Source organism: Neodiprion pinetum, chromosome 4 (genome assembly GCF_021155775.2).
Source record: "Neodiprion pinetum isolate iyNeoPine1 chromosome 4, iyNeoPine1.2, whole genome shotgun sequence".
In the NCBI taxonomy this organism is placed as follows: Eukaryota; Metazoa; Arthropoda; class Insecta; order Hymenoptera; family Diprionidae; genus Neodiprion; species Neodiprion pinetum.
Window position 1 is genome coordinate 6,665,335 of NC_060235.2, and position 21,223 is coordinate 6,686,557.

At 35.9% G+C, this 21,223-nt stretch overlaps 1 protein-coding gene across 5 annotated transcripts in view; it reads left to right on the plus strand.

Moving 5' to 3' along the window:
* The window catches only part of Orc2 (origin recognition complex subunit 2), a 142,258-nt gene that overhangs the window by 400 nt on the left and 120,635 nt on the right, over window positions 1–21,223 (plus strand). For 2 of the 5 annotated variants that reach the window (XM_046624063.2, XM_069135777.1), the window contains exons 2-11: window positions 147–278; window positions 484–684; window positions 801–1,063; window positions 1,190–1,404; window positions 1,546–1,678; window positions 1,753–1,993; window positions 2,235–2,468; window positions 2,616–2,826; window positions 3,680–4,301; window positions 6,307–6,363. In XM_046624063.2, the coding sequence (XP_046480019.1) occupies window positions 147–278; window positions 484–684; window positions 801–1,063; window positions 1,190–1,404; window positions 1,546–1,678; window positions 1,753–1,993; window positions 2,235–2,468; window positions 2,616–2,818 (1,622 nt within the window). In that variant the 3' untranslated portion in view covers window positions 2,819–2,826; window positions 3,680–4,301; window positions 6,307–6,363. Of the gene's footprint in view, window positions 1–146; window positions 404–483; window positions 685–800; window positions 1,064–1,189; window positions 1,405–1,545; window positions 1,679–1,752; window positions 1,994–2,234; window positions 2,469–2,615; window positions 2,827–3,679; window positions 4,302–6,306; window positions 6,364–21,223 lie in introns of those variants that run through there. The other 3 variants (XM_046624066.2, XM_046624064.2, XM_046624065.2) reach the window with 3 other exon arrangements.

Consider the following 21,223-nt stretch of genomic DNA (forward strand, 5'->3'; position numbering starts at 1 on the left):
TTGAGTTTAGGTGACATATAGAATTCTGCATTGCTGAAATTACAGCCCTGGAAGAATACTTTTCATTTATTATAGATAGATGCTTTTCACTAGGGATTTCTAAATTTTATGTGTGCAGATACATTATAGTCACGTTTGTATTACAGGAGTGCAACGGAAAAGGAGAAGCCGCAAGATTAGTTCTAGCAGTAGTGATGGGGAACAAACTCCGGATGAGCTGGCTAGAGAGTTGGAAGATGAATTGAAAATTATTGACGAAGATGTACAGAAGCCAACAGGTGATCAACTTTGACGTAACTCATTAATGCAGGAACAGTAACTCTGGTGAATTTGAGAATTATTCGGATTATTTTCGCAAAAAGTTCACGAGCACAGTCGTAATATTTGTATAATATGACAACCTGTAAGTAGTATGGACAGTACTTTTCATCAACCGATAATAGAACATTTTTGCATATATATTTCTTGTTTTATGTTTCCCAGAATTATATACCGAAGAACAAGATGTCAGTGGTGCCAGCATGTATCATTTTCCAACACCTTCTAAAAGTGGAGCAATGGCTCAAAAAGCTGCCCTCAGCCGATCAGCAGCCACTCCTCAGACACCGAAGCATGCTGCTAAGCAAAAAAATGTTACAGATACTGCACAAACCCCGCACAGTGTTCGCAACAAATTCAAGAAACGTGAGTATCATATAACTCGTTATTACCCTTGTTGCCATCGTCTTTTCAAGTTAATGTGGGGGTACTCTCATTTCGAAGAGAAACATTGAATATTAAATGCTTGTATCAATGTTTAGAATTGGTCTCTCTTGCTCGTAATATATCTGGCGAATCATCCAGTGAGAGTGAAAGTGTTTCTGAAGAGAACGAATATGTGCCATCAGTTGATGAGGAATCTGATGATAGCGAAGAGGGAGAAGAAGTAAAAAGTTCTGAAGGTTCGGAGAGTGATGTAGAAGATAACAAAAAGCAAATCAGAAAAACACCTGCAAAGGTTGCTCCTTCACGTTTATCAACTTCTAAACAAAAACGGAATACACGTGTCACTTACAACGATTACGTGAGTTTCATATTCTGTCTTTAATGAAAGGAAGCTGGCTAAGTTGTTATTTCGTCCTTTGTAAGTGGCAGACTTTTTGATATATGATTTATATTTTTATAGTACACATGAATAAAATTGTTACAGCACCTGGAAACGGATGATTACTTCGAAATGCAATCGGAAAAGGTTTTAACTTCCGATCGAACCTTAGGAAGGCTGGTGAACCCACGAATGGATGAAGAAAAATTGCAAAAATTATTATCCAAGCAGAGCTTTGTTTCTAAAGAACATAAAGAAGCCATCAGGTCACTCTCAAGGGACTACAGAGCTTTGTTTCCAATGTGGCACTGCATATTGGAGTAAATAAAATAATTATGCACTATTCTTCAATGTTTTACGAAATATTTTAACTAAACAAGAACAATATTTCTAGTAGATCGCTTATGATTATCACATGCTTTTATGAGATAATCGAAATTGAAGTTTTTTTTTCCTTTCAGAGAAGGCTACAGTCTGTTACTTCACGGTTTGGGATCAAAAAGAATTTTGATGAATGATTTTCATAAAGAAACTCTGTCTGATCATCCTACACTTGTTGTGAACGGTTTTTTCCCCAGTCTTACGTTGAAAGAGGTGAATCAGTTATCAACGTTGGTGTACCAGACTCGTGTATTTTTCCTTATTGACCAATTAATTTATTTCCAAAGATACTGGATGGTATAACAACCGATCTTCTGGGACTGCAGAGTCCGACGAATCCAAACGAATGTCTAAGCTTGATCGAAAGTACCCTCAGAGAGAATCCCGAGGATCGGCTTTACTTGTTAGTGCATAATATTGACGGAGTAATGCTCCGCTCCAATAAGGCCCAAGATACTCTCTCGATTTTAGCTAGCATTCCAAATCTTTCACTCATTGCTTCCGTTGATCACATTAATACACCTCTCAGTAAGTTTCATTACTCATAAACTTTGAATTCATTTTATTTGGCATATTATAAAATCATCAGTAAGCAACTATTCGAATTTGCGAATCGAAATTGAATAGTACACAAAGATAACAGTAAATTTCCCCTCTTTGGTATGACGTTTTTCTGCATATGTCTTACTTGAATGCCTTTCACTAATTTAACTGAAATATCAACTTGATAGATGTCGAGTACAATTATGAACATTCCATGATTTTTCAGTATGGGACAACGTAAAGCATTCACGGTATAATTTCTGTTGGTGGGATGTAACAACAATGTTGCCATATGATGCAGAGACGTCTTTTGAGAGCTCGATTATGGTACAGAAGAGTGGAGCGCTCGCCCTCTCCTCTCTACTCAATGTTTTTCTCTCCCTGACTTCGAACGCACGTGCTATTTATGTGCTTCTCATTAAACATCAACTAGAACACGCAACTAGCGACAATTATCCTGGTCAGTCTTTGTGTTTAATTACTTATCCCGTGATTTGTATCTGCATCTATTCTGCAATATTCGAACGAAATTATAATCGTTGAAACGATGACGTATATATTCATCTTTTAACTAGCTAATAATAAATCTTTATTTTTCTCTATTAAGGTATGCTATTGAAGGATCTCTACTCGAACGCACGTGAGGCTTTCCTTGTTAGTTCAGACACGGCTCTCAGGGCTCAATTAACTGAGTTCATAGATCACAAACTAGTGCGTTCCAAGCGGAATTATGATGGTGCAGAGTATCTCAGTATCCCGCTGGATAATACGTTACTAAAACAATTCCTTGATCAGCAAGAAACTGCGTAACGAATTTGGTGATTTACTTTCCAATTTTTCTAACTTGTGCATAGTGCCTTAGTAACGATAATTCACATATACGCATCATTCATAAGCTCAGTAAACAAAAATTCGTATAGTCGATTTTCTTCATTGGAATTACTCAGTTTTAAAATCAATTTTATTCTTTATAGTCATTCGTTCTCAATAACACACAGTAATGTATGTACATAGGTTTCACTCGTATTACGTAGTTCCGTAAGCGTTAAATTATGTATATTAGTCGTTTATTTTTTTCCTTCTTAATCCGGCGTGATTTCGCGAAAAAATTCTTGATGAAATAATTTGATATTTGTATTTGTGATTTTCAGTAACTTTAAAGCAACTCTCTTCTTTCGGTTTTACGTGTAACGAGCAAAAATTTTAGTTTATTGTTGTGAGAAATGCTATGTGATGTTATGATGTTGAACATTTCGTCTTTCGCCCCGAAATTCGTCCGCAGGCTTTCACTTATTTGAAATTCAACCATCAGGTGTCTCACAAATGAAAAGCAAATCGGAGAAAAACGTGTTTGTCTTATTACTTAGCTAACAATTTTGAGCGAGATAGGAAAACGCGTCTAACCATACGTCATTATTACGGCAACTGCAGGGAATTAGGATTGAAAACGGCAAATCGTATTTCTAAGTGACCGAATTGTAGACCCATGAATTGACGTTCGAAATTCAAACACTGTTACCACCAGTCCGTTAATTTTATCTTCGCCTGAATTGGTTCTTAAATCCAAAGTCAAAATAATCTACAACAAAAATAAACGTAACTACTTCAATTTACGTATTGTCTATGAATAATGCTGTGTTCAATCAATGCTTTATTTTGATGCTATTTCAGTAACGGCATTTCAGTATATCCTGACAAATTTCGGTTTCAAGAAAATCGCGATTTCGGTACTATCTGCGTATACGTATGATCACATTTGGCTATTTCGGCACAAGATGACGGGATATGTTGTCCAGTAAGTACCGCCATCTGGTGTGCAGTGAATTTGAAGTGTGCGCGGTAAAAACAAAATACAAACACCTTTTAACAGTGCAGCCAAAGCATAGGTTTGAAAACGAGTTAATTTTGAAAATCCTTCGTCCGTGAGAATAGAATCCGAGTTAATTCGGTCGCGAGGAGGATTAAAAACGTTTGCAACAAAAGCGGGAGTGTAATCGCCGGTTTCAAAGTCCTCAGAGCGTGTAAGAATCGTGGTAAACGTCCGTATTTTCTCGGTGTTGGTAACGCTCGGTAGAATCCATAGTCGCATTCGGTGTTTCTGAGTAAATTGTGCGTGTGTGATAAGACGGTTCTCGCTCCTTAGAGTATATTTATTAATTACCATAAACACATACAGTCTGAAATGTCAAATGCCTCGATTGGTTTGAGGTGAATTGCGTTTAACTCCGAGTGATACTAAAACCGCGAAGTTATTCCTCGTCCCTCACCCTCCGAACCACCGTAATTACGAAAGGTGAGTACTTTACGCATATCTATCCGTACATACGTTCGTTCGTCCGTAATGCAAAGAAAAAAAAAAAAGAAGGATGAGAGATGGTAGACAAATCACACATACAGATAGACAGAAACGATTGCTAAAGATTTTCAAGGCTGCTAGCACGTACGTATCGCACTTATGTTAGTCAGTCAGTCAAAGAGGGACTCTTTGTTGCGCAGCGACTGAACAGGGTTGAACGTCCTTGACTTATTACGGGAAAATATTAATCCGTGGCCTCAGTTAACTCGGCAAACTTCACTCAGGATCACCGTTTATACTTCGTTACATTTTCTGCGTTCTCGACACTTATTTCGGCTCAGACGCAGCTTCTCGGCACGCGTAACTTCAACCTAACCTGACCTAACCCCTCCTGTTTTCCCTCTGCTTTGACCACCGACGAAATTCGAGTCCGTCAACGGCTGCATATTGAGGATTAAAGAACAAACTAACCTATCCAATCGTATCTTCACTGTCGGATAAGTATGTGAGACCGATTAGGTATGTGTGATGCTCGAGTAGGTGTTTAGTTTACGATACGTCGGACATCTGCGTCTGTTTATGAATGTAGTGTATGACATTTGCGTCGTCTGCAGAGAAACACTTTTTTTCTTTTTCTCCAGGTCTATTATGAGAGAGACCTTGGTCTTCGTGATGAAAACAATCATACCTCTAAGAAACTATTACTTATCATTTTGCATACTAGTTTATTATCATTTTCGAAGAAATTGTCGGTTGGATAATTTTTAACTGCAAGATGCTCAAGTTTCGGATACAAATAGATTCCTGACAGGAAATGACCAACTTCAATCCAGTCGAGGTTGGAACCACGTGAAAAGATGAGGCTGAAAGTTATTAACGTAAGCGTAACAAAACACTTGGGGAAAAAAATTGCTATTTTTCAATTTTCTAGTGACTTTGGCTAAGTTTTGAAAACATGAATTACTTCTGCCTTGTTATTATTTACTGCGTTTCAAAGATTCTTAAAGTTGCGGAATAACATATTTTTCGAAACACGAATCATTGCGATAACGCTGCTAACTTCAGACTCGTACGAAAAGGTGGAAAGCCCTTTTGACCAATTTCAAGGGCAGTGTTTTCATCACTCGCAATTAATCTTTATTACACTGTCGGGTGACGATAATGCGAAGGTCAAGTTTCCGGCACCGAAGTCTGACAATGTGACAAAGTTTACTACGCTTCGCAAATTAATACATGATATTGTAGAGATATCATAGAGATCGTCGGTGTCGTTTGGTAATAATTTTATTCTCACCCGGTATCTCTGACCTCAAGTTACCTAATACAAAACTTCGAACCCGTTTGAACACGCGGATATTTACACGGAATTCAAGGAGACGCGGTTACCTAATTCAATTACTACTCGTGCAAAGTACGTACGTAGATGTATCTAATTTCCGGAAGTTTGCACTGTATCTTATACACAGGTATACTCTTTATTCTGTAGCCGAGCTATATACGAATTGTGACCTTCTAATGTGCATCGCTGTTCGTAGCTCAAGCACGGTATAATAAATAATACGCGTGTGTATAATATTCGGAAATAAACTGTCGACTACGAACGTTACTCGTAAAACCGAACTAAATTATTACACGTGCAACGTCGTATATTTTAGTTTTATTCAATTAATTAATTGCTATTCGTACAAAAAGTTAATAATTAAATTCGCACGTTATACGTATGTAATTTTAAGGAGGAAAACGTGCGAATTTAATTGTTAATTTTTAATATGTATGTATATATATTGCTAGTGATTTCTATTTTCGATTGATAAAGCGAATTTCCTGCTGTTTATGATGAGTTTTTCACATCGATCTTATCAGTTGATTGTTATATCGATATTTAAATTGGTATTACACGTTTGTACGCACTGATGGGTGATATCAATCAGTCGATGCTCATCCTATCATCGCGATTTGAAGTTTGGATTTTAATAATTGATAAAAAATCGTCTTGTTTCAGGCTGCTACGTGAGCTCGGAACCGATCAAGGGATCGCCAATTTTCGTCTTATGTTTCGGTGAGTACTCGAAATGAAGTCCAATCTTGAATGTATACTTTTTATAAGCATACCATTATTTCTATAAAAATGCGTATTACTCGGTATATTCGACGTGCTTCACACATATATTAAAAACTTGCAAATAATAATATTGTGATTCGGTTTCTGCAATTTTTAAACTTAAATTGCGTCCTTGAAGTAATGTGTAACATACTGATCTATAAATTGCGATAACATTTACTAATCCACGTACCGCTCAAGTCTACGATAAAAAACAAGCAAAAAAAACAAGAAAAAAATAAATAAATAAATAAGCCAGATCAACGAACCTTAGATCTACAAATATTTTGTTTTTATCTACGTGTTAGGTTGACAAATGAAACTTTCGTCTCCTTAGTATTTGTCAAACTTTTGGAAGGTGAATTTTGTTCATTGCTTTATACTTTTCTATCAGGGGAAATGAAATTAGCTCCAAGATTACAATTCAAATTTAGCTGCAGTTGAAACTGAATACCTAATTCGCCGATTTTATGTTGCAAGGCGAATGCGGTTTCGTAATTTATTGTTTTCGAACAACGTTATGCATGCTTTGATGTTCGAACGAATGAAAACTAGCCGTTATAAAGTGAACAAGGAAACGGCACAGTCGGTCGCGATATTCTGATTATTGACGCGAGCCTTATCTCACGCGCACGTTTAAAAATGTGGAAAAAGGTTTCCTGCTTTCCAATATCGCTCGTTTCTACAGCATTCGGAAAAAAATTTGGTCCTCGAAACGAAATTTTAGGGTTAACATGCATCCGACCGAACACTATTTTCACAAAACCAAAAAGGTTGGTTGATTTTATAGTGCGCAGAAAACAAAATGTTTTAGACGTATGTCTAAGAGAAGGTTCGGCTCCACAGTCCCATAGATTCTGTTGCTTTTGCGAAATGAGATCTACGGAGTGAAATCATTTTGTGAAGATTGAAAAATGGTCGTTTAATTGTTGTAACCGAAAAAATTATCGTTCGATCGTAATTTATGCGCTACGTGAATTATTTGCCACATCAAACTGTGACAGAGAAATATGCCATTGTGAATTGACAGGCTGATTCGATGGTATCAGACCAATAATGTACGATTTAGTTGCGATGATTATACTAGACAAATGCCTTGAGCCCCTCCAAATGACTGCTCGTCTAACTTCTCTTCCGAGAAAGAATTTTTAACGCGTTACGGAGAGTGTTTTGTCCCTTGAACAGAAAATTTAATGGATTTACGACGTAACTTATTACTTTATAACGGTAATCAATTAGTAGCTCTCACGATTTCGTAAATTTGACTAATATTTATCCACCGAACAGATTTAGTGAACTGTGTTGAGGGTATTCAATATTTTGATAATACCGTGAAAAAATTATAATTTCATTAAATTGACTAAATTAAAATCGAGATCTCCTATTTACAAATATATTTTATTTAGTATACAATTTTTTTTTTTTTTGCAATTTTGAAACAATTACTTCATTAACTTTGCCATCGACAAGAAAATGTCGCGTACCCAAGACAAAATTTTCTACAAATTGCGTGTAAAAATTGATTTTTTCGAGAAAATAAAAAGTTTTCTCTGAACAAGAGTATACAAGTCAAAATAATATTCGTACACCTGACGTTTCGTTGATCAAAAAATCAAGTTTATACCGATACTACAATTCTAACAAAGAATGAACATGTAGATCGGTGCAATATTTAGCCGTAAGCTAATTTACATCTCAAGAATTCGTTGTGAGGAAAGCGTGAATTGTAATTAGCTAATTTTCGATATAATAACAGGCCGCATTTTGAGAGACTGCGAACATAAAGAATCCCCCCCCTCTCCATATGTATATTTTCAAAGCATCGACGTCATGTAAACCGTTCGAATATACGCGAGGTCATAATATAATGCATTATACGTAGCGAAATGAATTTGCAAGAAGTTGGCAAATTTTTAATTTTTTTTTATTGCGACTTACGAATACGCGTGAACGTTACCGCGTTTATCAATAATTTCTTAATTGCATGTATTTCGGTGTTGTATTGTACGATGCACACTGACATCATTATACGTATAATACTGATATAATTATTTCATATTTAACAACGAGTAAGGATTATTCTTGATGTGCGTATAATCTTGAGTACATACCGACGCTATCTGAGATTACGTTGAGAAAATTAAGCGGAAATAGAAATTACATCACCGCTTTACACTTCCGCTCTGCGTATATAATATAATAAAATTGTAAAGATCTCGATGAGATAATTAATTGCGGCTAGCCGCGGATTTGTTTTAATGTATAAATAAGAAACCGACGGTTATTACGTCGTGTAAGAGTCATCTTCGACACTGATGTTTGGAAAACTAATTCAGTTTTTTATTTGTCATTATAAATGGAAAACGGTTGTTTTTCTTCAACCAAAGAAGAAGAAACGTTATTCTTCCGATAAGATTCTTACCGAATAAATTTCAATGAATTCTCTTCGTCTTAAAGAGCATGATTTTATATCGTTTTATCTAGTTTTATTATAAAGTTTGGAACACGGAATAAATATCACCGTAAATATCGCAGAGAATTTTCCAATAATCTTCTCCGATTTTTCAACACATCGTTTATACACTTTAATTAATTATACGATTCGAATAAACAGTCGTAAAAACTTTATTTACTCATCCGGTTATTTGGTTTTCATTTGTTTACCTACCCAGTTTTTTTATTATTATTTTTTCTCTTGCTCTCCCAATGACAGCAGCGTTTAATCAGCGATACTCGCACGCGAACTCGAAAAATTATAAATTACTCCCCCGCATTCATTATACATAACTGCAGACGTTACGGAACAAGTTACACGATTCGTCTCAACGTCTCGTTTCCGTGCGAAGCGTAATTTGCCGTGATGCTTTGTGCGCTATTATACACGGACAGAGTTTGAACAAGCATTACGTAAAAAATTTGCCATAAAAAAGCCCCAAAATCGACTCGTCGAGCAGCGGGTGAAATACGATTAATTATTATTTGGCTTCAGTATGTTGAGACCTCGGGAATTACAAGGTCGTGACAATTTTTATTTCAATTTTATATTCACGTTTACGTAAGCGATGAATACTCGCATTTGCAAAAATATACATATTCACGTATAAAAACCCGTTATCCGAAGATCCGTCCAAGGTCTTATTGTTTATATGCGTGTATAATAGCTTATACAAACATTTGTGAAAGAAAATGAGAATTTGATGGATAAATAAATAGAGCGAGAGTGAAACGTGATGGTTTCTCTCTTTTTTTCTTTTCTGTTTTTTATTTCCTATCTTTTTTTTTTTCTTTCCTTCAATCTTTCTAACCCTTCGAGTTACGGTGCTAAGTATTCTCACCACCTATTTTAATAATCCATTTTTCGTATACTTGCAGAACTTGTCGACATATTTCGTTTTTTTTTTTGTTTTTTTGTTTTTTTTTTCCGATAGTTCCGACAGTACAACAATAGTTTTTCAATACTCGAGAGTAATTACTGCGATGAAAAAAATCTTGAAAATTAAACGGAATAATTTATTTTCGAGAAAGTTACCCCTCTACACGTTACATACATGTTTTTGGGTCGCTGATTACGAATCTGAAATCGGATTTTGAAAATTCAAGATGGCGGATCCAATATGGTGGACGAAAAATTCAAAATTCAAATTCAAAAAAACTGTGTTCAGGGGTTCTTAGGATCCCTGATTACGAATTTGAAATGAAATTTTTAAAATTCAGTATGGCGAATCCAATCCAATCAATTTTTGACCGTATTAGTTCAAGTTTGAAATTTTCGTCCGTCATGTTGGATCCGCCATTTTGAGTTTTTTAAACCTGATTTCAGATTCGTAATCACCGACCCCGAAAACCACAGAACATTATCTTGTTATAAAAGTTGACTCAGCGCATTAACGTGTGACTCAAAGAGTTGAGGAAATCACTTCACTTGTGTAATAAATCGTTTCAAACGTCAGTATAGAATACATAATATAAGCTAGCATCTATATACTTGGTAAAAAATAGAGATAACGCGTGAACAATTTTACGTCGTAATATGGCTTGTTTCTATTTTTATATTCAGGTATTGTGTAATATAATATTATCTTGTTTTTTGCGATAGCGTGAAATGATGCATAAATTGACGTTACTTTGCTTCGAAGACAGAAAAAAAAAAAAAGAAGTACCTATACATTAGGGTGGTCCTCATTTAGAATGTTGGCGAATTTATTCCGGATCACCCCACCGAATCAACTATAAATAATTGAAAAACAATTCACAATTTTTTTCAGTTTCTCATATCAACTGTAATCGCAGGCACGGTGTAAGAGGAAGGATTTCCCAATTTAAAATACCCGTGTTTCGGACACGTTCTTAGTATGTATTTTACTGTAAGAGTCATAATGTTCAAAAACATCCATGAATGTGAGGTTCTAGTGAGCATGAGTGCTACTACCTGAGAAAAAATTCACATCATCATACCAGCTAATATAGACAATTGCATTTCTTGTAAATAAAAAGAAAAAGTCAAATTTCTAGGGTGTGCAACTCGTCGAGATTGGTTGGTACGACGATGTGAATTTTTTCTCAGATAGTAGCACCAATACTCACTAAATCTTCGCAATTACAGATTGATTCGAACATCGTCACTCTTACAATAAAATATATGCTGAGAATGTATCTAAAACTGGTGTATTTTAAATGGTGATATCCATCCATTTACAGGCACGGGTTAGAATTGATATAAAAATCTGAAAGAATTAAGAAATTGTTTTTGAATTATTTATAGTTGATTTGGAGGGTGGTCTGAAAAAAAATCATCAACACCCTGAGTAAGGATCACCCTACTATACATGTAGAGTATAAAAACGACGAACGAACGTCTCGAGGGAAAAACTGTCGTTAATTTAACCTTTTAAATGTTTTTTTTTTTTTTTTTTCAACCGTTGCTCCATTTTACCTCGACAAGAATTATTCGTACGCCTCACCTCGTCGTTTGTACACGCGTGTCTATCGTAGAATTTATCGTCGACGGTCTGTGCCGAGCGACGATTTCAATTATCTCGGGAGCCGCAAAGACAATGCCGCGCAATGAATGACCCTCGACCATTTCAAGGTGGTAATAATCATTGTTATTATGCCGAAAGTGAAAAAAAAAAATCCAACAGGATAACGAACACGTGTAAACAAACAAAAAGTTACTTTTACGCCAAACGGGTTATTACTCATTAATGATCCTTATTCTACACACCGGGGTCAAACTGACCCCGCGCCATCTTCACCGTAAATTCCATATGAAAAAAAAATATCCGGAATAATTTGATTTATTCCAAGATGAATAATGAAATATCATAAAAATCGTTCGATTCATTCTTTTTTGACAAAAATCCAAGTTCTCTCACTGAAATGAATATCTTTTTTTCATCGCGCGGTATCTGTATATTTTTATTCTAAAATTATCTGTGTCTTGAGACTTACTCGGTCAATTTTCAGCTAAAAGTATCGAAGCTTTAGTGAGTTGTGATTTTTTTTTTTTTTTTTTTTAGTAGAACGATCAATTTTCCGGTATTTTGTTGTTTTATGAATTTGTTTTTGATTTTTCATATTAAAAATCTCACTTTGCCAGGTATAACTAATTTGCCTTAGGGAAACCGAGCGCAAGTACAAGTGAAGATTAATTATTACGCTATCGGTTGTTACAATCGTTTCAGAAACACCGAGTAAATCGTGAATTACTGTCCCTGAATGCGACAGGCGATTCAAAAAGATTTGTTAATTTCGTGCCGTGGCGTATCATTGGCTTAGAGACGGAAAAATGCCCCTAGGTTGGTACAAATACGGTCGGCTTGGCGCTGTCGTCAATTTTAGAAAGGAAAGGAAGGGTCAAACACTTTCGTAATTCAATTTGATGCGATACATCTACTTAAGTATGATGTATATGTTAAAATAAGTATCACATCAAAATTGACAAACTCTCACGTTATGGCTAATTTTCTACGGCTAATTGACTAGAACTAGAGATGCATCGATAAAAATATTTCATTTCTTATAGATCATTTAGTAGAAAATTTTTTTTTTTTGCTAAACGCGTATCGGTACAACAATAGTATAAATATTTGTAAAAAGTTTTCTCGGTGTCATCGGTCAAACGAAAGAAAATAATATACAATTTGACATTTCGGCCCTATTGGGAGGGGCGTTTGATTCCTTAGAACTGAAACTTTTAAAAAATTGAAAAAAAAAAATCCTTCTCGCAAAAGGTATGATAAAATATGTAGTTGAAATTTTTTTTTTCTTTCATTTCATTACAGCCGAAACGTCAAATCATGTGTATAATTTTTTTTTTAACGATACCTGTTTTACTGAATTTTTCTGGTTACCGTAACAAATGAAATTTTTCTCAGTGGTAATATATCGCAATACAGTAATTTTGGAAACACGGCGCAGCGTGCGAGATAAAAAACTGACTATTATCCCTGAGCACGCGATTCGCTATGTCGTGTGCAAAACTTTTCGTAGGAATTAGAAGAGGCCGTTAGTTTTTTTTTTTTTTTATCATCCTTGACGGATATAGGTATGAAACTGTTTAAAACCTACACACCTTTGCCGTTTACTGTGCAAACTTACTTACCATCCACACAACGACGAATTCTGCACGTGTCTGTCTGTTATACATAGCTACGCATTATAACGTTCGGCGAACATAAGCTCTTTGACGTAAGAACGGGCGCGCCGAGGTCGCTCGAACTAAACATAACATAACATAACATAATAATAATAGATTGCGTAATTTAACCCCCCCCCCCCCCCCCCCTCTCCCTACCTCCACCCCCCACCACCCAACCAAATTCCATTCATTCGTTTGAGAATCGCGCACGTATGTTCATCTCGTATATGCATATAATTTACACTTTGGCAGATTGTGTAGACTATATGTGTGTGTATATATATATATATATGAGGTATTCCATGCCAACTGAGAGGTCATTTTCCCTGACCCCCGTCAATTTGCTTCATTATTTTTTATATGATTCTATAATCTAAAAAAAGCACTCGCCATTTTTTTCAGATTTTTCGTCCAAACCAATCTTTTTTAAAAAATGTTACAAACCCTTTTACGGTCCTAAAAAAAAAAGCCATTTTTTTTTTCTGCAAAAATTCACATAATCTTAGGGTCCCAAAACAAACATTTTGAGCCATAGTTCACAGTGGAGAATTGATTGTTTGTATTGTTTAAATATTTTTTTAGAGGAATAATTTTTCTTATTTTGTGGGTATACAAAACATTTGTTATGTTTGTAACATTTTTTAAAAAAGAATGGTTGGGTCGAAAAATCTGAAAAGAATGGTGAGTGCTTTTTTTAGGTTGTAGAATCATGTAAAAAATAATGAAGCAAATTGGCGGGGGTCAGGGAAAATGACCTCTCAGTTGGCATGGAATACCTCATATATATACGAGAGTCGCATCATTGTCGTCGCAACGTGTGCAATTTTCTTATTCTTTTTTTTTTCTCATTTCATCTTGCGAGACTGAAGTTAGCAACGTTAACGTAACGAAGCATTTGGCGGATTGATAACTATTTTGCAAGTTTATAGTGACTTTGAAACAGTCAAGTTTTCAAAATATTAATACATTTATCCTTAGAAATGATTTACCGAATTTCCGACGTACTTGCAATTTCGAAATAATCATTTTCCGCAACGTTAATTGTGACGATAACGTTGTTCAGTTTCGGTCTCGTATTATTTTTCACGTTTACACACTTTTCGAAAAAAAAATGTCTCAAATCGTTTGTAAACGTGACTTATTTTGGATACTATGAAATAATTGAGTTTTTTTTTTTTTTTCCCCCCACTTTAAATTTATTCCGATTATTCTACTTGACTAACAACGATTCTTTGTATAATTATTAAGTCTACGAAGTTTCAGATAAATTCATCGGACTTGAGAGAGGTTTTACTATAAACTTTTATGAAATTATTTCACACAGTCGTGCGTGCAGCTTAAGCAATTGTAAGAAATTAATCTATTTACATTGTAACTAAAGGAAAGAAAGTCCCCACGATTGTGAAAAAAAAAAAAAAGATATTGAAATTATACCGAATTTTAACTCCAAACTTCACTCGAATTATTATATTAACAACTTCAGAGAAGTTGCATTATTTTACACGTTGTTATATTCATACGAAAGTTTTCCAATTATGATCCGATGTTGAGAATCGTTTTCCCTCCGTTAATTAAAAATTGTACGAATAATTTTTCGTTTTTACTTGCGTATAATTCGTAAAAACATCGGTTTGCAAATTTTCTACATCGATGCGTGTAAGAATTGAGAAAACTTTGTACGAGACTATATATCAATATCTCTCCGATATCATTGCCTTGTTTTTCATTCTCTTTTTATTCGTCTGCTGTTTTTCTTCTCATATTCAGCCGTGTGCAGTGCTCGCCTTGCTCCTCGCGGCATTCGATTCGAGTAATGCTAATCTTTAACCGTCAGACAAGGTCGTGCCAATATAGTGGAAACAATCTTCTTGTCGGATTTCATACGCTATTATAAATTTATAACGAATCACCGCTGCGGACGTTTAAAGCCGTTCATTTACAAACCAACGATTGTTGACTCGTTCTTGTTTTTCATTCATTTATTTATTTTTTTTTTTATTCCATTTTCCGCTGTAATTCGCTGCGTTTTGTTAACACAGTAATTATATTTCGGAAGACTGCCAATATTTTTATTTTTATTATAATTATATTTTTATATTTTCACATGCAACGCCGGTATATGTAATACAGTCAGCATGTAACAGGAAACTTTGCATTCCGCAACGTTTCTCAGCAAGTGGTGCCGCAGTAGCGAATCTGAGAAGCTTGGAAAGGTTAGAGAGAGTTGTACGTTTCTACGGTTTCTGCATGCGCACGTTGTACAATGTGTAACATACCGCATGCGAGCGTCAATCGGTAATGCAGAAAGTGATTAAAAAAAAAAAAAAAAAAAAAATCCATGAAAATAAATTGTTGACGGAGTTGACAAATAAGAAGAAGAAAGAAATTATCGAACAATTTTTATCCTAACTGCTAAAAGTGAACGCGTTTCTTTCGTTATGCATTGTGACTGTAATAATTAGTCCTTTATGTATGCCGGAAGAGGAAAATTAATGGTAACTAAACTTTCATCATCGATAATCGTCGTTAAGATATCCAAGGAAAATAGAATTGAATGTTACGATTAATCTCTATTTGAATATTATTTTTTACGAACCACAGATTAAATTCAATTCAGTGAAAAAAAAAAAAAAAAAATTGAAAAAATTGAAAAAATTGCGGTCACAATAATTAGTACCGCATCTAAGTATGTACCTATAAGTAAATTTTCTAATCAATCCGGTCACTAAATCAGGTAACCTAAATTACCTTTTCAACTGTGACGTTCAAAGATAAATTGATCAAAATTGTTTTTATGGAATGAAAAATGAGTTTCCTTTTTTTTTTATATCGGTCACCTGTAATAATGAATTAATCTGCTCTACGAATCGCCGTGATTTTTTATCATCTATATGATATATTTACACATAGTTATACGTACATGAATTCCGTTTGAATTCTGGTCAAACATGTATGTACACATGCATAATATATATACTTAACCATGTACACTGGGAAAAATTTCATTTGTTGTAGTAACTAGAAAAATTGACTAAAACAGGTATCGTTAAAAAAAACAGTCTGAATATTGTTGGAATTACGGAAAACGAGTGCGCCTAACCATTTTGCGCTATCGTCGATCCTTTTTTGGTTAATGCAACGCAAAATCAATTTGTGAGGCTTACTCTACTTTTTTAGTTGAACTAGGCTTTAACGTCAATTTATCGTTGCACGAGCGTTAAATTTTCGCAACAGTTGCAAGAAAATACAGCAACAGTGATCGTAATGAGAAAGAATATATAGTTATAATAGTTATAAAACTAATTATCATTTTTTACCTAGAACTATATTTCTCGATTGCGGTAAAAAATGAAAATAGTCAAGGACTGAGCGGTAACAGGAACTGAAAATTTCTCTCAGTGTGTATAGTAATAGGGCAGAATTCGCAATCGTCGCATGTATTTGTAATAAAAACTCGCGGTTTACCTCCAGTAATTGATGTTTACATATGTGATATGCACGTGTACATATATGTATGTACGTATGTACATACCTTCACACCATGCACGCACCAACATCGTATTATCACGTTATATACTCTTAGCGCAGTGCTATTCTCGTAGATTTAAAGGCTATTATGTGCGACAGCTTACATGGCTGCAGTGTGCGGAAAGGAAAAACCGCAAACCGGAAGCCGATGATTTGTGTCAAACAGAGTGGCCTTGATCACAGTTTAGATGAACAGGCTGTTAAGTAGATTAGGCTTCTCAAGGCTGTAGATTTTCAACCGGTGTATCCACAAGCAATCATATTTTCACTCGGGTATATATCTATATATTATTTACGTACACTTGGAAGACCTCGGTGAATTGAAAACCGATACTTTTTGATTTTTTCAACCTTTCACGACTCAATCCTTCTTGTCAACACACTGGGTCTTGTGAGGAACAGTCGTTAGTTTTATGAATATCAATTTTTATGAATAATACTTCAAAACTTTGGAGACTACCAAGTTTTGAATAATATAGACAACGCTTTGAGAAAGAAGCCTAAATTTTTCACATATTTCGAAAGCCAGGAAGACTTCGAAAAAGTGTATAGACAAATGTTGTAAAAGACAAGTGTTCGCGTGAAGGGTTAACTGATATTGATCTTGATAAAAAAAAAATAGCTGTTAGACCATTAAATTAATTTACCAAATACCAACCAGTACATACTGAATACTGTACGATGATTGTGTGAATCACGAAATTATGGTACGTAATTCAACGATTGTCATGAATTATTATCACTGTTGGTTTGTTCTTATTGAAAAGATACCAATCAAAGTGCATAGTCATCTTTGTCTTAATGTTGAAACCGGGCATGGATAAACTGCGATAATAATCGAATGAATGAACTGACGAATGCAGATTTTTTCCGATCATAATTCGAGACTGTGTGTAGGTATGGTAATCTATTCGTCAGGGTATACGCTCAAGAACGCGTGACGAACTTATTGTAATATCCGAGCCCTGCCCACGTAGCAACCTAGATTCCTCGATCATTGCTAGCGCGATGAGGAGACTCTCTCACGTGATTTTGTCATCCACACCAACTTACGTACAAAGTTACAAATGAACAAGTCTGAAGTCGGTAAGGTTAACGTGATGAAAGATAATGGAAAATATCGTTGGTGCACAATTGTACAACGACGTTCTAAGTGAGGAATTTGCCATTTCAAAACATGAACATGTTCTCTTCGTTATGATTTACTAGCCGAATTTCACAGACAATCCTAAGTATCGAAGTAACGATTTATCCTGAACACCCATTAATGAAGTAACGTTACTAACTTCAACTTCGTACAACCGATGACGACGCGTCAATAGTCAGCACACTACGAGGATGGACCTTCTCATCCTTCTGGCGTTGATGCGCACATCTTGGGCACCGAGTGTTCATGAGGCGTAGTCTCTGTAGCAGCATGTTGTTTATAATACACTTGCTCAACGAGGACACGCCGCACTTCCATCGCGACATGCATGTCTTGAATTTATCCCGCAGATACCCGACGGATTTGTGTCATATCCTTTGTCTCGCATTAGCATAACGTGATAAGGCGACAACCCGATCATCGCTGCTGCGCAGTCCTACTTCTCCTCAAGCATAACCTGCATAACTTTATCTGGGTTGATCTCTCATCGCGGATCCGCGGATCTGCTAGGCTTCGTATGGCGCAGGGATAACCGGCCAACCAGAAAGTCGCTACAGATTTTCTTCAGCTGAATAGGTATGTGTATGGATAACAAATCTGTCGCACATTTACAGAACCGAGAGATTATCAAGTTTTACGAGCATTTAGAGGAAAGTGGGACAAACCGTATCGAGCTTGACTGACATGATCCTTGGACTCAAAGCAACCTTGCGACGATAGCTTGTTACAACGAAGAAGAAAGAGTTTCGAGGGTTTGAAAAAAGTCGGAGATGATACGAGACTCAAAGTCTTGGCTAAAGACTTGGCGGACCAATCATCAAAACATCAGTGCACTGTAATGTGGTCAAAACAATCTGTCCATTTCACGATAAACGTTACTCGACGTTACTTGAGAAGCCAGACAACCGAAGATGTCATTTTCCAACGTTCCTGATCAATGATCAGGAAAAGTTTGCCTTCGCTGAACGGAGTTTGAGAGATGAGGTGGATATCTTCAGGCGATGTGTCGTAGGTATAGTTTTCTGGTATGGGGAATTGTTACGGTGGGTCGATATTTCATCGCTACGTTATCGTAGATAATGGAGCGTGACTGTGTGGATTTTTATTAAGAGTTGTACAGTTAATTATGTCTCTCCATCCTTCCGTGTAACAACGTGATCTCGCGGCTCGGTGAACACCACGAATTGCTAACGTTCCCCCGGCTATTTTATACTTTGTTTTCGCGACAAAAAAGCAGGCGAGTTACCTTCTTTAACGTTGTGCAGTCTGCAATGTAATGTAGCGGTTCGAGTCACGAAATTCTCCACGCTTTTTTGCGCTGTCTCTAGTTTAACTGTGCTGATGTTCAGTTTTAATGTGCTTGGATAAACCATTAACGTATCTTCGATGAAAAGAAAGTGGCATCAGAGTCGAAAGGTTTCGGACTTGTGCTTGAACTAGCTGTCGAATGGTATTCGATTCAAAGTATATTTTATGCATCGGTTTACACTAACGGTTTTAATTTTTTTCGTCGAGGGAAGAAAAATTTCCATTACAGTCTCTTCGATTTGTGAAAAAATGGTGTCAGGTGCCACGGGGACAAGTTTTGTTATCATCCTTTTTCCAGCAACTCAAAATTATTGCCCAAGAGGTTTATCTACGTACCAATTTTAAACTGTCATAAAAATGAGCAATGGCAGAACGACATTTTTTGAAAGTGAGTGACGTTTCGTTAACCTCACCTTGATCATCCACCTACTCGAGGACAGATATAAATGGCTCTTATCGAACGTGGCCTTCTTATCAAACTGACTAATTTTATCATCTGCCTTAAGCCACAAGTTTAATTAGAGATCACATTTCCGACATCCCTCTAAGGTTGTGGAAAAAAAGCTTTCGGGTTGTAGGTACAATGTAAGAGTCAGTCGTTGTGGGACAAGGCGTATTCACTTACAGTTAGAGGACAACGAATTCCACTATTTCCAATTCACTATATGTATTTTAGAATGTCTCGAAGTTACTTGAATTGCATTGAAGCCAATGTAAGTGATTTGAAACGTTGCGTATACAGTTGCACTTGTAGCCACTTAAAGTATATCGATACGTAATGTCAAGTCTTGCAGAGTTTTGGTCTTGTTAGAAATTTTGTGAAATCTTCCGAAGACGAGTAATCACCTGAAAGTTAGTCATACGTAAAAACATGAATTTTTTTTTAAGTGACGTTGTCAGTTGAAGATGAGTGAAATCACTGCTGAAGGTTATTTCCAGTCTTCCAAAGTCACGTACCTACTTTGTCACAAGCGATAATTTGAAGGTGGGTGTGCTACATGCGTATAAATATTCTACAATTCAATCTACAGTATAATTCAATTCAATCTACAATTCTACACTACGACATTCTCAATTCAATTCACAATTCTACAGCACGACATTCTCAATTCAATCTACAATTCTACAGTACAATATTTTTAATTAAACCTACAATACTACAATCCAATATTCTTAATTCAATCTACAATTCTACCGTTTAATATTCTCAATTCAATATACAATTCTACAGCACATTATTCTCAATTCAATATAAAATTCTACAGCACATTATTCTCAATTCAATATAAAATTCTACAGCACAATATTCTTAATTCAATCTACAATTCTACAATACAATATCCTCACTTCAATATACAATTCTATAGTATAATATTCTCAATTCAATCTACAATTCTACAGTACAATATATTCAATTCAATCTAAAATTCTACAGTCCAATATTCTCAATTTAACCTACAATTCTACAGTCCAATATTCTCAATTTAACCTACAATTCTACAGTACAATATTCTTAATTTAACCTACAATTCTACAGTACAATATTCTCGGTTTAATCACGCACAAAAATTTTATCATCCGAATTTACGGAGGATACAAACACTTTTACTCTCTTCTTTCTCTCTTTCTCTCTCAGATTGGAGAAACCGAGATTATTGAAAAGCGAGCAACATCCCCTTCGACATCGTGGATTGATAACGAAGCCTGCGTAACGATAATAAAAGTCGAGTGAACCGGTGCGTTTCTCGAGCATGCTGCGACCCTGAGGGGATCAGAGGCAATTCGGTGTGACGTTCGCTTCACCTCGCTTCAATGTCCGGTTTTTGCTCCGTTGCAGCGGTACGGTTGCGGTTTATTGAAAAAGTAATTCCTCAAATTCAGGTCATTACCGAATTGTCAGGGTCCCTTGACTGATCGGTCCATTTCCCAACGACTGACAGACAGACGGCAGCTCGAGCGATCGTTCGTCTGTAACAAGTTCAATACTTTTCACCTTGTCCGTATATAAGGCACCGCATTACCCGAACCCGTGTCTCTGTGTGTATGCGCGTGTAACACTTTACCTGTGTTGCTACACGTCGCGAATATGGCTACGTAATTTATTCACATTGCAAATAAACCAAGGATATAAATATAAACGTTCGCACGCGTTGCAATGACGGAATTTCATCGTCGATGCGGTGGTGAAAATTGCT